Consider the following 16,182-nt stretch of genomic DNA (forward strand, 5'->3'; position numbering starts at 1 on the left):
CTTGCTTCTCTCTTTTCCCTCTCCATCTGCTCTCTGCAAGGGTCATAGGCTGTGGCATCTCCAGGCACCCTGGCTCTGCCAATGTTTCAGCTCTCTTTCTCTTGAAGCCCTTTGCTCTGGAATGGATGTTTACCAGGCGTTAGGATAGCCAAAGCCCACCTGGAGTTGAATCAGGCAAAGCACATGAAGGAGCAATAAGAAGGTCTCCTGCAGACAGATCATCAATAAAGGGAGCCTTGAACACAGGCAGCCACAGTATTCAACATGGCAGCTTCCCTGAGGGCAGAGGGTACAGGAAAGTTGGACATCCTCAAATGTTCCTGTCCTTGGTTTTTACCATCAGGAATTGCTGTCAGGAACTGAAGTTCCTGGTACTCTTTGGAACAACTGGAACAGAAAAAACTTCCCCAAGCAGAACAGAATCTGATGGGGGAGCATTCAAAAACACTGGTCTCAAATGAGTGTATGTGAATTGATGTTATGTGTTCACTGGTGCCAGTACAAAGCCTTTCTCAACTCCCTTTGAGAGATTCACTTTGGTCACAGTGACCACAGAATGCATCTGAGAAGTGGAAGAAAGCCAGTGAGTGTCATGTCTTCAAGAGAGGCATGAAAGAGGAGTCAGGGAATCACAGGCCGGTCAGACTTGTCTTGATATGGAAAGGTGAGAGAGAAAATCCCTACAAAATCCAACATGCACTGCTCAGGGAGGAGGTGTGCTCAGAAAGGCCCTGGATGCGAAATCAGCTTTCAAAGTACACCAAGGACTGATGCACTTCCCTGCCTTGCAGACATGGAGGCAGCTGGGACGCGTCTCAGGAGGACAAGAGAATGCCTTCAGTAGGCAAATCTCCAAAGTGAGACTCTCCTGAGTCCTGGTGAGTCACGTTCTAATATTGGTGTCAGACTAAGCCAGGAGTGCGTGATGTCTGCAGGCTTTTTCCCAGGCAGGGCTGAATTCCCTTCCAGCAAGGGCAGCTCCATCCATAACTCTGGAAAATCATCTTCAAGCACTGGGCTGTGCCCAGACCCACAGATCCAGGCAGCCCAAAGGCCATTGCCCTCATCCTGACCTGCTTGGCAGCACTGCCACAGCTCAGGGTTCTCAGAATTGACAATGTGTGGCAGGATTTCTGTATCCCCTCAGGTCAGGGTGCAAAGGGTGCAGCCAAAGTGCATCATGGGTTGAAGAGAGGGTGAAGAGTAGGTACTGTTCCAAGAGTCAACACTTCCCTCAGGCAGTAAGAAAGCAAAGAACTCCACATGGGTCAACTTGAGACTTGATTCCTGCCCATACTGATGTGTTCCTGCACAAGAAATCTTTGGACTTCTCATCCCCTTACATGATAGAAGCCTCCATGACTTATTGGGAATGTCAGAAATGAGGAAATGAAATGGCAGCATAAATGGAAACCAAACCACAATCTGTGCCATTGGGTAGAATGTTTTGCTTTGAGGGTGAGTCTGTAGGAAAATTACTGTCCTAGTGCAGTGACTGAAGGCTTGGGGCATTGCAGGAGAAGTATAAAAATGGGCCCTTACACTCTCTCATTCACTCTTCTCACCTCCATCTCCTTGAGAACAAGGTGAGTCTGAAGCTTTTTCTCATCTTTCTCCTCTTCCCATGGAATTTCTCAGTCTACAGATGCTTTTTTGTCCCATATGGATTCTTGCCATATGGGAATAGGAAGAGGGCTAAGGTGTAACACGGGGAAAGGCTGATGCTTGTCTGAGGTGCTCTCAGAGTTATGGACCAGATATGGGTCATCCTTGGGTAGCTCTTGGCAAAGCTCTTCTGAGGACAAGAGAAGCCTGTGGGTCTCTCTATACAACCCCCAAGAGTTGTATACAACCCCAAGAGGCTTATCTCTAGTTCAGGACTTTGGTCTCCCATTGTAGGGTGACAGGTTGAAGCTCACCACTCCTTGTGCTCTCATTCCTCAATCCCTCTCTGCCCCACAGGTGCATCTGCAGCCCCAAGACATGTCCTGCTACACCCCGTGCCGGCCCTGCCAGCCCTGCGGCCCCACCCCGCTGGCCAACAGCTGCAACGAGCCCTGTGTCAGGCAGTGCCAGGACTCCACCGTCATCATCGAACCCTCGCCCGTGGTGGTGACCCTGCCCGGCCCCATCCTCAGCTCCTTCCCACAGAACACCGTCGTGGGATCCTCCACCTCGGCTGCTGTTGGCAGCATCCTCAGCTCTCAGGGAGTGCCCATCAACTCTGGAGGCTTTGGCCTCTCGGGCTTGGGCAGTGGCCTCTGTGGCACGAGGTGCCTCCCCTGCTGAAGCTGCTGCCTGCACTGTGGCCTCCACCTGGATCCCCCTCTTTTCCCTCTTTTGACTCATTAAAGCTCTGCTGCATCCCAGCCCACGCCTTTGTGTCATCCTTTGCCCTGCAGACACTCTCCCAAGGCAGAGAGGGTGTCCCAGGGGTGTTTGTGGGAGGGGGTTGTTGGGGCTGGTTTTGCACTGGCTGTCAACACAGGCTGGCACTGGGTGGGCTCAGTGTGCACCCAGTGACCCTCTGGGTTGTGAGTTTCTCTGCCTCTTGGGGTCAGGATAGGATTTCCCTGCCTTGTCCAGGGACAAACATCCACTCTGTCTGCACTTCTTTTCCTTTTCCTTGCTCAGCTCAACACTGTGACACAAGTACTCAGCAGTGAGTGTGTTACTGACCAGACAGAGGCACTGGATTCCCATCAGTCTCCAGTAGATCCCATGGATCTGAAAGCTTTCTGAAAGGGAGGGACACAGTGCATTGTGCTGCCTTCTCACAGACCCATGTTATCATGGGATCACAGAATGGGTTTTGTTGAAAGAGATTCTGGAGGATCATTCAGTCCAACCTTGCTGCCATGGACAGTATGTCAGCTCCAGCCAGCCTGTTCCAGTTTAGACCTCCTGCTCCTTGTCCAATCACTTGACATAATGTCTCTCTCCATCTTCCTCACACCGCCCCTAGATGTACTGAAAGGGTCCCCCAGATCCTGCTCTCCTCCTGACTGAGAAACCTCCAGAGAGGTTTCCTGACTGAGAAACTGGTCCAGCTGCCCTTCAGAGCAGGGGTGATGCATCCGTGTGACCATTGTTGCAGCCCTTCTCCGCAGGGCAGCTCTCCTTCCACCCACACCCCACAGTCCCTATTGACTTCTGAGACTGCCCCAAAGCAGTGCCAGGACCTTGCACTTGGCTTTGTTGAAGTTCCTGAGTTCCATGTGGGCCCATTCCTCAAGTCTGCCAAGATCCCCGTGGATTTAAACCCTCCCATCTAGTGTAGCTCTTGCTGCCCTCAGCCTCTTGCCATTGCTGAGAGTCACTAATGATTAAGGTTGGAAAAGACCTCCAAGATCATCACCTTGACAAAATACCCCTGTGGCCAATAAAGCACATGGCAAAGTGCTCTGAGGGTGCACCCAATACCATTGTCCATGTCACTGATGCTCACAGACACCAAGGGCTGTCACCAGCACCCTGGGCTGTGCGAGCAGGAGTGGAAGCAGGAGATGGGTGGCAGCGATGATGCCGCTCTGCTCAGCACTCGCCTGGTGCCATGCCCTGTGCTGGGGACAGGCTGCAATGCAAGAACCACCAGGACCAAGTGGAGTGAGTTTAGTGCAGGGTGGCCAGCATGGGGAGGAGGTGAGAGCACTTGGCTGGAGGGAAGAGGCTGAAGGCTCAGGGAGTGTAGGGAAGGCCCATTGCTGAGTGTAGGGAAGAGAATGTGTTAGGGGAGACCAAAAATCATCTTTCTTGTCATTCTGTTCATTGAAGAGCATCGGGCCATGTTCTCCAGCCCCAGGTCAGTAGAGAGAATTAGAAAACAGAGTTACCTATTGCATGATTAAGAATATTTCAATTGAGCCTGAGTTAACACCCTGTGAACAACCATCCCCAACAATCCCCTCCCACAACCAGCCCTGAGCAACACCTCTCTTTCTCAGCATGTTGGTAGAGGAATAAATGAGAGGAAAACGTGAGTTGCGATGCAAAAGAACTTTAATGAGTCAAAACAGGAAATTTATGTCAATGCAAGCTGAGATGCCGATGCAGAGAGCACCAGGGACCAACAACAGTCTGTTGTTTTCCAAGGTGTGTTTTCCAAGCAGGAGCTCACACAGGGGTGGAGCCAGCAGGTTCTCCCCAGGATGGCTGTGTGGGGCTCACAGCCCAGGGGAGCACAAGGGAGCAGGGACACAGGAGGGAAAGGAGAGAGAGGCAGAGGACACAGGCAGGGATGGGCTGTGCTTCCCAAGAGCCCAGGCTGGCCCCGTCCTTCTGCAGGGCCTGCTGGGCTTGCTCAGCCCCTCAGGAAGCAACAAGCCGGTGCTGGGTCCCCAGGGCAGTTCCATCCTGGGAGTCCCTGGCTTCCTTCCCCAGGGCCATCACCAGCAGCTTCAGCAGGGGAGGCACCTCGTGCCACAGAGGCCACTGCCCAAGCCCGAGAGGCCAAAGCCTCCAGAGTTGATGGGCACTCCCTGAGAGCTGAGGATGCTGCCAACAGCAGCCGAGGTGGAGGATCCCACGACGGTGTTCTGTGGGAAGGAGCTGAGGATGGGGCCGGGCAGGGTCACCACCACGGGCGAGGGTTCGATGATGACGGTGGAGTCCTGGCACTGCCTGACACAGGGCTCGTTGCAGCTGTTGGCCAGCGGGGTGGGGCCGCAGGGCTGGCAGGGCCGGCACGGGGTGTAGCAGGACATGTCTTGGGGCTGCAGATGCACCTGTGAGACAGGGAAGGGAAAAGCAGAGCACATGGAGTGGGTGAGGATCAGCCCGTCACCCCACCATGGAGATGACCCTCTTGCTCCATGCCATAAGCTCCCCAAATCATGAAAAAGTCCACAGAGATCCCCACCTCACCAAGAGCTCAGGAGACACCTGAGCCAAGCCCCAGTGTCTGTCTCTGCCACAGACTTCTGCCTGCTTCCCCCACCCATGGCAAAGAGCTCCCGTGCCCAGCTGAAGACAAGTAACATGCTTAGAAATGCATTTAGAGGAGGACAAAGAGGAGGAGAAATGCTCCAAACTCACCTTATTCCCAAGGAGCTGGAGACAGGAAGAGTGGATGAGAGAGTGAGGAGAAGGAGCCACTTTTATACTGCTCCTGCACCGCCCCAGGCCCACAGTAACTGCACAGGGCAACAATTTTCCTACAGACTCATCTCCAGAGCAAAATATCCTCCTAATGCCTCAGGCTCTCTTTTGGTTACCATCAACACTGTCATTTAATTTCCTCGTTTCTGACATGCCCACTAGGTCATGAAGATCCCTTTCATGTTAGGGGCTGAGAAGCCAAATGACTTTTCTTGCAGGAACACGTGAGTAATGGTTGGTCTCAACGATCTTGGAGGTCTTTGCCAGTCCTTGTGATTGTGTGATTCAATAATTCTCTGCTCATTGGCAGGAATCAAGTGTCAAACAGAGCCCTGTGCCATTGCGTTCCTCCTCAATATCTGGGGGAGCTGTTGGGTGTTTGGACCGTTCCTTGTTCCTCCCTCTCTCTGCACCCACGATGCCCTTTGGCTGCACAATGTGGAGCCTGACCTGGATGACACACAAGCACAGGCCACTTTTCCAATACATGCTGTCAGTGCTGAGAACACAAATGTGACACGTGAGGGAGCTGCCAAGCATCCCTTTTTCCCAGGGCCAGGATGGAGCTGCCCTTGCTGGAGGGAAATTCAGCCCTGCCTTGGCCTGGCCTGCAGACACCACGCACCCCTGGCTTGGCCTCACACCAAAAGGCTGACACAAGGCCAAGCCAAAATTGGGGCATGACTTGCCACTGGTAAGGAGAGTCTCTCCCTGGAAATTTGCCTACTGAAGGCATTCCCTTGCCCTCCTGGGACGCGTCCCAGCCGCTTCCATGTCTGTGGGGCAGGGAAGTGCATCAGTCCTTGGTGTATTTTGAGAGCAGGTTTTGTACCCAGGGCTTTTCTGAGTGCATTCCCTCCCTGAGCCTCCCCAGGCGTGTGGCACTGCAGCTTCCCCAAAGCTCTCACAGGCTGGGGAAATGGAGGAGGTTTCCTTCCCACTCCAATGGTGCTGGGCTGCTCTCTAGGCTGAGGAGGCATTTGGAGCATTGGAAAAACTTAAATCCCAATGCCCTGCAGAAGCCAGAGAGCTTTGGACCCCAGGATGTGTCCAAAGCAGTGGGGTGGTGTTTTCTGAAACCCCTTCTTTCAGCTCCTGGCACTCCAGGAGAGCTCTCCTCAACAGCCAGGTGTCTTTGACCAGAAGGATGAGTCCTTGTGTCCATTCTGTCCATCTCCTCCTCTTTTCCTGTCTTTTGCCTTGACTTTTCATGTTTCTTGGAACCACAAGATGCCCCCAAGAAGCTGCCAGCTCTTCTGATCTCTTTTGCTCTTCACAGGTGCCTGTGCAGGCACATCTGACCTGCCAGATACCCAAGCAAGTGGAAGAGTTGGCGTGTTTGAAGTCCAGGGTCTGTGCATTGCTACTCGTATTCTCCCTGACCATCTCTTTCTGCCCTCAGCTGCATTTCCTGACTGCTGGCACCTGCCCAAGGGAGCTCAGAGATGCTTTCTTTGACACCAAAACTCATGTGCCCATCACCAGGTCACACACTTATATTGGTCCAGTCTGTTTAAATGTTCCTACAGCTGATCCTCCTCCTCTGCTCTGGGGAGGACACCTACTCCAGACTTCCCTATTCCCGACTTTCTGAGGAATATCAGGAACCTCATCCTGTGACAGGAAAGGTTGCCAGTGAAGACCAAGGCCCCGAAGCCTTGGAGAACCTTCCCCTTTCCTGTACCCCTGCCCCCAGTGAAGCTGATCCAGTCAGCCTTGGCTCAAGCCTCCCTTTTGCTGTTGCCCTGTGTGGAAGATCTTTTTGTTTCCCACCACAAACTCTCCTGATTCAGCTCCAGGTGGGCTTTGGCTTTCCAACCCCATGCCTGGAATACTCAGAACACCTGGCAAATGATCTGCATCAGCAAAGGGCATCAAGAGGAATGGAGAGGAAAGCATTTCCCTGGAGAAGCAGTGTCCAGTGGGCGTTGGAGTGAGGTGAGAGGGAGGAGAGAGCAGCAGGCAGGACGTGCTGCGAGGAGAGGAGCCTTTGTGTGCTCTGCTGCTCTGTGCGGGGCAGGGCAGAGCTGGGGCTGTCCCTGCAGAGGCAGCTGCCAACAATGGCAAGGCACTGCCCCGAGCCAACATCCCCTGCCTGCACGGGACCCTGCGGCATGGGGACACATCCTGTGCTGCACGGACACGCTCCCATCCCGGGTGTCCTCAGGCCTTGCACGGCACACGTGAAAGGAGCTGCAGCACAGACCAAGCATGTCAGAAATGAGGAAATGAAATGGCAGCGTTGATGGGAATCAAACCACAATGTGTGGCGTTAGGGAGGAGATTTTGCTGTGGAGGTGAATGTGTTGGAAAATTACTGTCCTTGTGCAGTTCCTGTGGGCCTGGGGCAGTGCAGGAGCAGTATAAAAGGGGGCCCTTCTCCTGGCTCTCTCATTCACTCCTCTCACCTCCATCTCCTTGGGATCAAGGTGAGTCTCAAGCCCTTTCTTTTCTTCCCCCTTTGGCCTTTTTGATCACATTCTCTGCTTTTAATCCCATCTGTGTTCTTGACAACAGCTTGTTATGGGGGAGGGAAGGGGCAGAAGCCGTGCATGGAGAGAGGCTGGGTTTTGTCTGAGATGTCTCCTGAGTTCTGGCCAAGGCGTGGAAGTCCCTGGGCTCGATCACTCTTCAGGAGATTCTTGGGGGCTTGAGCAAACAGTGAGGCTGCTGGGCCTCTCTAAGCAACCTCCAGCTATCTTCTCCTTCTCTGCTTTTCTCCATCACAGTGGCCCATCACACTGCTGTGACATAGCCCTTTCTGAGCTCTGCTTGCTCCTCTCCTCTCTGCCCCACAGGTGCATCTGCAGCCCCAAGACATGTCCTGCTACACCCCGTGCCGGCCCTGCCAGCCCTGCGGCCCCACCCCGCTGGCCAACAGCTGCAACGAGCCCTGTGTCAGGCAGTGCCAGGACTCCACCGTCATCATCGAACCCTCGCCCGTGGTGGTGACCCTGCCCGGCCCCATCCTCAGCTCCTTCCCACAGAACACCGTCGTGGGATCCTCCACCTCGGCTGCTGTTGGCAGCATCCTCAGCTCTCAGGGAGTGCCCATCAGCTCTGGGGGCTTTGGCCTCTCGGGCTTGGGCAGTGGCCTCTGTGGCACGAGGTGCCTCCCCTGCTGAAGCTGCTGGTGATGGCCCTGGGGAAGGAAGCCAGGGACTCCCAGGATGGAACTGCCCTGGGGACCCAGCACCGGCTTGTTGCTTCCTGAGGGGCTGAGCAAGCCCAGCAGCCCCTGCAGAAGGACGGGGCCAGCCTGGGCTCTTGGGAAGCACAGCCCATCCCTGCCTGTGTCCTCTGCCTCTCTCTCCTTTCCCTCCTGTGTCCCTGCTCCCTTGTGCTCCCCTGGGCTGTGAGCCCCACACAGCCATCCTGGGGAGAACCTGCTGGCTCCACCCCTGTGTGAGCTCCTGCTTGGAAAACACACCTTGGAAAACAACAGACTGTTGTTGGTCCCTGGTGCTCTCTGCATCGGCATCTCAGCTTGCATTGACATAAATTTCCTGTTTTGACTCATTAAAGTTCTTTTGCATCGCAACTCACGTTTTCCTCTCATTTATTCCTCTCCCAACATGCTGAGAAAGAGAGGTGTTGCTCAGGGCTGGTTGTGGGAGGGGATTGTTGGGGATGGTTGTTCACAGGGTGTTAACTCAGGCTCAATTGAAATATTCTTAATCATGCAATAGGTAACTCTGTTTTCTAATTCTCTCTACTGACCTGGGGCTGGAGAGCATAGCGCGATGCTCTTCAATGAACAGAACGACAAGACAGATGATTTTTGGTCTCCCCTAACACATTCTCTTCCCTACACTCAGCAATGGGCCTTCCCTACACTCCCTGAGCCTTCAGCCTCTTCCCTCCAGCCAAGTGCTCTCACCTCCTCCCCATGCTGGCCACCCTGCACCAAACTCACTCCACTTGGTCCTGGTGGTTCTTGCATTGCAGCCTGTCCCCAGCACAGGGCATGGCACCAGGCGAGTGCTGAGCAGAGCGGCATCATCGCTGCCACCCATCTCCTGCTTCCACTCCTGCTCGCACAGCCCAGGGTGCTGGTGACAGCCCTTGGTGCCAGGCCACAGTCTGGGCAGTCACCCCTCTTCTGACAGGGTGATGTGCTGGTCTGGAGTTAAACCAGTGGCAGAAACGAGCCCCACACAAATACCTTGAGTTTTCAGTTTGGTGTTAAAAGTTTAATAGAAGGTTTACAATAAATGCAATGGTACAGATAAACTGGCTTAAACCTACAATGTCAGAGCACAACCTCGTACCCTGTCGGTCAGGGTGGTGGTCTCAGTCTGAGTAAGTGATGGTTGCAATCTTGTCGAAAGTAGAGCTCCTATGGAAGGTCAAGTCCTACCCTGCATCTGTCAAGCTGTGGCAGTGTCCCATATCCCGAACCCCTTGCTTGGGTACAGTCAGGTTCAGGTGGTACCTCCCCCAGTGCAGAGGGTTTCACAATGGAAAGATGAAATCCTGTTGAGTCTCTGCAGTCCCCTGTTCTTGCTATGGTCCCTGAGTCCATGATGGTCCATTAGCAGAGACATTAGCAGAGAGCTTCTCTTCAGGATGGGTGCGGTTATCACAGCTGAGGCAATTGTGAAGACAAAGAACCATTGCCTTGCAGGGTTTTTTTCCCTTATCTAACACCCAGTTTGCTCCCCTGAGAGTTTGGGTGTGCACTCCGCAGCTGTTGCAAAGGATCCACAGTTCATCAGGAATGATGTCAATGGAAGGAGAATACAATAGTTTGGTTACATCCCACATTGTAACCCAGGACAAGTTACTCCAAAATCCCCTTTTCCTGGGCCTGCTTTGGGGCTGCTGCTGCTTGCCAGGGGCTGAGGGAGGTGTGTGGATGCAGGGCTGGTTGTTCCCAAGTCAGTTGTCATGAGGGCTCTGTGGGGACGCGTGTCCCGTGCCCAGCTGTCCTGCAGCAGTTCAGCTGCTCCTGGACAGCCCCGTGATACCCTCAGCCCACACCTACTGCCTCTACTCTTGCCTGATGTCTCTCCAGGCTCCCTCTCCCCAGGAACATTGCCAGGACACCCTGGGCACACACAGGGGGTGAGCAGGGCCAGGGGGAGATGCTCCAGCTGTGGGCCTGTGTGGGTGTGCTTAACCCCATCAGCACCGAGCAGCTCTCCTCTAGATCTGCTTTCCCAAGTGGGACTGGGGAGAATTGTGAGAGCAAGAGAGTGAGAGACACACCTTTCAGTCAAAATAGATTGAAGAAGATTTAAGAAAGATTTAAGGAAGAAAGTGTAATAAAGAATTGGGTAAATAAAAATTCGGAATAAGAAGTTTAAATAAAGTATGTATAATTATAACTAAATGTAAGTATGGAATAAGGAATTCTCCTCCCGGTCGAGATAGAATTCCTTTTCCAAAAACCACGAATTGCAAAAGAACCCCCCCAGATAACAGGTTTCAGCAGACTCATCAACTCGGAGGAAAAGACAGGACACAGGCCATCACAGAAACAAAAGAACCAGCCTAAAAGTCTACCTCCAGAGAAAGGCAACGCCCGGCCGATTTCGGCCGGAGACCATCAAGCAAGACAAAAGGGGACGAGCCCCAGGAAGATGGTCGTTGCCAGAATCGAACACCACACCTGCCAAACCCATACTACAGAAACTCAATCAAGAAAGACAAAGAAGAGACTACTCCTCTGAGATATCCATCGACACCAGCCCGGATCTCTCAATCCCGCTGTGATGAAATATGTTAAAATACATACAGACTCACTTTACATTTGAGGAGACTCTGCCCGGATACTTACTGACTCAATGTTCTAGGCCAGGAAATCCATTCACCCGACAATCAGGGACATTTGGTGAATGGAAACTGGTTGGAATTCTAGCCTGGGGACATAAAATCCCTATAAAAACCCAGGCCATGGGACCCTCAGACGTGGATTTGGGAGCACCTATACCTTGCGTATAGACCCTGTCCACCCAGCGCTGCGCTGTCCATTTATTGTGGTTTTTTTTTCCTCACTGTTTGTTGCTTTATTAATTTATAATAAATTAATCTTTGTTAATCTTTAATTTGCCGTTGCATTTATAACAGATTGGTGCCGTGACTCGGATCGGAAGAAACTGTGGGAGAATCTCGCTGTCCAGGGGGGTACCCCCGCTGATTTCAGCGGCCTGGGGAGCAGAGACCCTCCGCAGTTCGCTCCGATTGCCGAACCAAATTTAGGCTGAGGAAAAACCATAATAAAGAGGAACGGATCCAGAGAGCTCGGGAAGGCAGGAGCCTTCGGGAAAGCCGCGGCTTGGTAGCTCATAAAAAGTCATACGTGCACGAAGACACCCTCGCAGGAAAATTGCTGTAAGTACTGTGAGGTTGAGCGGGTGATCGGGCGAGTTTGTGAGAGACGTGACCTGGTCACGAAGCGAGTGTGGACTTCAAGGCCGCGTTTCCATCCTCCCGCGAGGGAATTGGCCGGCCGCGAAGGAAGCGATTCTGTGTGAAAGTGTCTCTCTTTCCTTACTCGTAAAGCCTGAGGCTAAAGGGAGTCTCAGGGGACCGATCAAAGGGGGCTGAGAGAGGAAGGGACGTCCAGTCGAGCTCTGGAACTGGTAAACTCTCTCAGCCAAAAGATTTAGAAAGTCGGAACATCGAGAAAACCCCGGTACAGCTAACCGAGAGGTAAGTATTGGTGCGATCTAGGACTTTCAGACGAAGAAAAAGACGAACACAACGCAGAGCAGGTAAGAATCGTAAGAAAATGGGACAGAGAAAAAGTAAAACGCAGAAACTAGATAACGAGAAAAGTCCATCAGAAGAATCAAAGCAAATGCTAGACATCCCACCAGAGAGTCCTTTAGGGTGGATGTTGAGAAATTGGGAAATTTGTCCCGAGAGACGAGAAAAATCAAAGGCAAAAATGATTTACTACTGTGCCGAGATCTGGGGAGGACAAGAATTGAGAAAATGTCTCACTTGGCCAGTATTGGGAACATTTGATAAATGGACGTGCAGGGAATTACTCGCACACGTAGAGAAAAAGGTCTCGCCAGACGGCGAGGAGAAAGAGTATGCCAAACTCTGGTTAAATACCAGAGTGCGGCTGTTTCCAGTGAAACAGAAAAATGAACATAAGACAGAGACCTGGGAACCCCTGGATCACTTACCCCCTCCGTACCACGGGCCAGTAGAGCCTCCGGTGATGGACCAAGTAGTACCATCAGCACCCGAGGGTTCCATGGGGCAACTAGCAGAGGCACGCTCCCCTCAACCACCGGGAGTAGTGCCAGAAACCCTCACTACCCCCCCACCTGCAGAAAACCCAGCCACCGCACCCTCTTTGGAGTCGGTGTTGACGCAAGGATGGGGCTTACCCCCTCCACAAATCCCGGTCCGGCCACCACAGCTGGGACCACCGAAAGTATCCGAAGGGAACCCTCTGAGTCACTTAGCTGCGGCAGACATCCCGCCAGCAATGAGGGGAAACCCTCCCGCAAACTCCAGTTCCCCTCCTGCAAGCAGGACTCGGTGGAAATCAAAAATAGGGAATGGAGAATGGGGAGAGACAGAAAATGGGCATCGAATGTTCCCTCTCAGGGAAGTGCCAACCGCCCCCGGAGTAATTGGATTTGTAAACGTGCCCCTTAACTCAGGGGATGTACGAGCGTTCAAAAAAGAAATGGGGCGACTGCTAGATGACCCATTTGGAGTGGCCGAAAGATTAGACGATTTTCTAGGGAGTAGTATTTACACCTACGAAGATCTCATGGCCATCCTGAGATCCCTGTTTAGCCAGGAAGAGAGAGAGATGATTAAACAGGCGGGCATCAGGGATTGGGAAAGGCGGCACCCGCAGGGAACACCCGGTGACCAAAAGTGGCCGAGCGTAAGCCCGAGTTGGAGTGCCCAGACCGAAGAAGGGAGAAGAAGCATGATGGATTTGAGGAATATCATCGTGCAAGGAATAAGAGAGGCGGTCCCCAGAGGACAGAACATTAGCAAAGTATTTGGGGAATGTCAGGGAAAAGAGGAATCCCCTACCGAATGGGTAGAAAGGCTGCGGAGAAGTCTGCAAATTTATTCCGAGACTGATCCCAGTTCTCCGGTGGGGGAGGTCCTGCTGAAAACGCAGTTTGTGGCTAAATCATGGGAGGACATTAGGAAGAAATTGGAGAAAATTGATGGATGGCAGGAGAAGAGTCTCCAAGAGCTTCTAAGGGAAGCTCAGAAGGTTTATATGAGGAGAGAAGACGAAAAACAGAAACTTCAAGCCAAAATATTAGTGGCTGCAGTAAAAGAAGTTCAAAAACACGAACAGAAACAGGGAAAGCCGATACCTAAAAAACAAAAAGGATCCCAAAAGGAGGAAACTCCTCCTCGAAAGGATCCTCCTGAGTGCTTCTACTGTAAGAAAGTAGGACACATAAAAAAGGATTGCAGGAAACGAATAAAAGATGAACAAATATTTAAAGAAGATTAGGGGGGTCTTGGGCTCTTCCAAATGGGGACAGTAACAGCAAAGGAGCCCTTGATAAAATTGAAGGTAGGTCCCCACCGCCAGGAAATGAGTTTCCTGGTTGATACCGGGGCTGAGAGAAGCACCCTGCAGAAATTGCCTATAGAGTGTGAAACGAGTAAAGAAAAAGTAATTGTAATTGGCGCAAAAGGAGATCCATTCAAAGTCTCGGTAATCAAGGAGGTGGAAATCGAGTCAGAAAATAAGATATGTTTAGGAAATTTGTTGCTTGTAGAAGAAGCCGACTACAACCTATTGGGAAGAGATATGATTATAGCTTTAGGAATAAATATCATTGTGAAAAATTCAGAATTAGTAGTGAAGGTGTTGCATTTAACTTCAAAAGATGAAAAGGAAATTGACCCCCGAGTATGGCACTCAAAGGGGGAAGTGGGAAAATTAGATATTGCTCCCATCAAAATTGAAATTGAGAATCCAGAGAATCCGATAAGGATCCGACAATACCCCATCCCCGCCGAAGGGAGGAAGGGTTTGAAATTAATAATTGACGAGCTGCTTAAAGGAGGCACGCTCGAGCCCTGCATGTCCCCACATAACACCCCCATCCTAGCAGTAAAGAAAGCCGATGGGAACTTCCGATTGGTTCAGGACTTGAGAGCTGTAAATGCTAGAACCCGAACCAGGTTTCCGGTAGTAGCAAATCCTTACACTTTACTAAACAGACTCTCACCAGAGGATGTATGGTATAGTGTAATTGATTTAAAAGATGCTTTCTGGACATGTCCTCTAGATGAAGGGAGTAGGGATTTTTTCGCTTTCCAGTGGGAGGACCCAGATACCAATCGAAATCAGCAATTGCGGTGGACGGTCCTTCCACAAGGATTCGTTGAATCTCCGAACTTGTTCGGACAAGCCTTAGAGCAGCTACTCACCCAATTCACTCCAGAGGAAGGGACAAAACTGTTACAATATGTAGACGATTTGCTAATCGCCGGGATCACGGAAGAGCAGGTGAAGAAATGTACCATTTCCCGGCTGAATTTTCTGGGACAAAAGGGGTTGAAAGTGTCTAAATCCAAGCTGCAATTCACTGAGCCCGAAGTAAAATATCTTGGACATTGGATATCACAAGGGAAAAAGAAATTAGATCCCGAGAGGGTGATGGGAATCCTTGAACTTCCTGCCCCACAAACCAAGAGACAAATTAGGCAAGTTTTAGGGCTCATGGGATATTGCAGACAGTGGATTGAGGGATACAGTGAAAAGGTGAAATTTCTGTATGAAAGGTTAAATACAGATCGATTAAAATGGACAGGGCAAGACGAAATTAAATTTCAAGAACTAAAGAATGCCCTTGTCACTGCTCCAGTTTTAACATTACCAGACATCAGAAAAGAGTTTCAACTGTTTGTCGACATAAGTGGACAAACAGCACAAGGAGTTTTAACCCAGGAATGGGCAGAAAAGAAGAAACCTATAGGGTTTTTGTCCAAAATCCTAGATCCAGTCAGTCGGGGCTGGCCCACGTGTCTGCAAGCAATTGTGGCAGTAGCACTGTTGGTTGGGGAAGCCAAAAAGGTAACGTTTGGAGCTCCCCTGATAGTTTATACTCCACATGATGTAAGAAATATCTTACAACAAAAAGCGGAGAAATGGTTGACCGATTCAAGGCTTCTGAAATATGAAGCCATGTTAATCAGTTCGCCAGGATTGGAATTAAGGACAACCTCTGCACAAAACCCTGCGCAATTTTTGTACGGGGAACCAACGGGAAAGCTACTACATAATTGTATTGAAACAGTGGAATTACAAACTAAAGTAAGACCCGATCTGGAGGATCAGGAATTGGAAGGAGGAGAAAAATGGTTTATCGATGGTTCCTCGAGAATGATAGAGGGAAAACGTAAATCGGGTTATGCCATCATAAATGGTATAACAGGACAGACTGTAGAATCGGGTCCCCTAAAAGCAAATTGGTCAGCACAGGCTTGTGAACTTTTTGCTCTCCTAAAAGCCCTCAAAGGCTTGAAGGGAAAAAGGGGAACCATCTATACCGATTCAAGATATGCATTTGGGATAGTACATACCTTCGGGAAAATTTGGGAAGAAAGGGGTCTGATCAACACTAAAGGAAAAGGATTGGTACATGAGGAAATAATTAGACAAATTTTAGAAGCAGTCAGGGAGCCACTGGAGATATCTGTGGTTCATGTAAAAGGACACCAGACCGGACGACAATTCCATACAAGGGGAAACAATTTAGCAGATAAAGAAGCGAAAAGAGCGGCATTGTTAACCGTAAGTATTTCTGAGCTAGTCCCAAGGGAACCCCCAGAGGTTTCAGTGCTTCCTTCAGAAAAGGAGCAGGAAGACTTCAAAAAGGTAGGGGGACATTTCAAAGAGGGTAAATGGTGGTTACCTGACGGGAGGGAGTTGGTCCCGAAGGGAATAGCAAAAGGGATACTCAAAAGACTACATGCACAAACCCATTGGGGAACCAGGGCATTGGCTGAACAATTTTTAAAATTCTTCGGGTGTAAGGGAATCTTCGAGCTTGCAAAACAAGAGGTACAGGGATGTGTGATATGCCAAAAGGTAAACAGAGCGAATTTTCGGCAAACCAATTGGGGAGG

The 16,182-nt window shown here is 51.0% G+C and overlaps 3 protein-coding genes across 3 annotated transcripts; 2 read left to right on the plus strand and 1 right to left on the minus strand.

Moving 5' to 3' along the window:
* The first annotated feature begins 1,561 nt into the window (after positions 1-1,561).
* Positions 1,562-2,362, plus strand: LOC147649125 (feather keratin Cos1-1/Cos1-3/Cos2-1-like). Its single transcript, XM_086864255.1, has one exon. It carries the CDS (start codon positions 1,984-1,986, stop codon positions 2,287-2,289), a length of 306 nt encoding a protein of 101 aa, XP_086720381.1. The 5' UTR covers positions 1,562-1,983; the 3' UTR covers positions 2,290-2,362.
* Positions 2,363-3,981: 1,619 nt separating this feature from the next.
* LOC147649126 (feather keratin 1-like) lies at positions 3,982-4,784 on the minus strand. The gene has a single exon (XM_086864515.1). The coding sequence runs from the start codon at positions 4,755-4,757 to the stop codon at positions 4,398-4,400; it is 360 nt and encodes a 119-aa protein (XP_086720641.1). The 5' UTR covers positions 4,758-4,784; the 3' UTR covers positions 3,982-4,397.
* Positions 4,785-4,898: 114 nt separating this feature from the next.
* Positions 4,899-8,638, plus strand: LOC147649127 (feather keratin 1-like). The gene has a single exon (XM_086864516.1). It carries the CDS (start codon positions 7,917-7,919, stop codon positions 8,220-8,222), a length of 306 nt encoding a protein of 101 aa, XP_086720642.1. The 5' UTR covers positions 4,899-7,916; the 3' UTR covers positions 8,223-8,638.
* Positions 8,639-16,182: the final 7,544 nt, after the last annotated feature.

Source organism: Cyanistes caeruleus, chromosome 27 (genome assembly GCF_971803275.1).
Source record: "Cyanistes caeruleus chromosome 27, bCyaCae1.hap1.1, whole genome shotgun sequence".
Classification (NCBI taxonomy): domain Eukaryota; kingdom Metazoa; phylum Chordata; class Aves; order Passeriformes; family Paridae; genus Cyanistes; species Cyanistes caeruleus.

Excerpts from the sequence above, each read along its gene's own strand:
- LOC147649125 (XM_086864255.1), top strand. The coding sequence starts at position 1,984 with ATGTCCTGCTACACCCCGTGCCGGCCCTGCCAGCCCTGCGGCCCCACC.
- LOC147649126 (XM_086864515.1), bottom strand. The coding sequence starts at position 4,757 with ATGTGCTCTGCTTTTCCCTTCCCTGTCTCACAGGTGCATCTGCAGCCC.
- LOC147649127 (XM_086864516.1), top strand. The coding sequence starts at position 7,917 with ATGTCCTGCTACACCCCGTGCCGGCCCTGCCAGCCCTGCGGCCCCACC.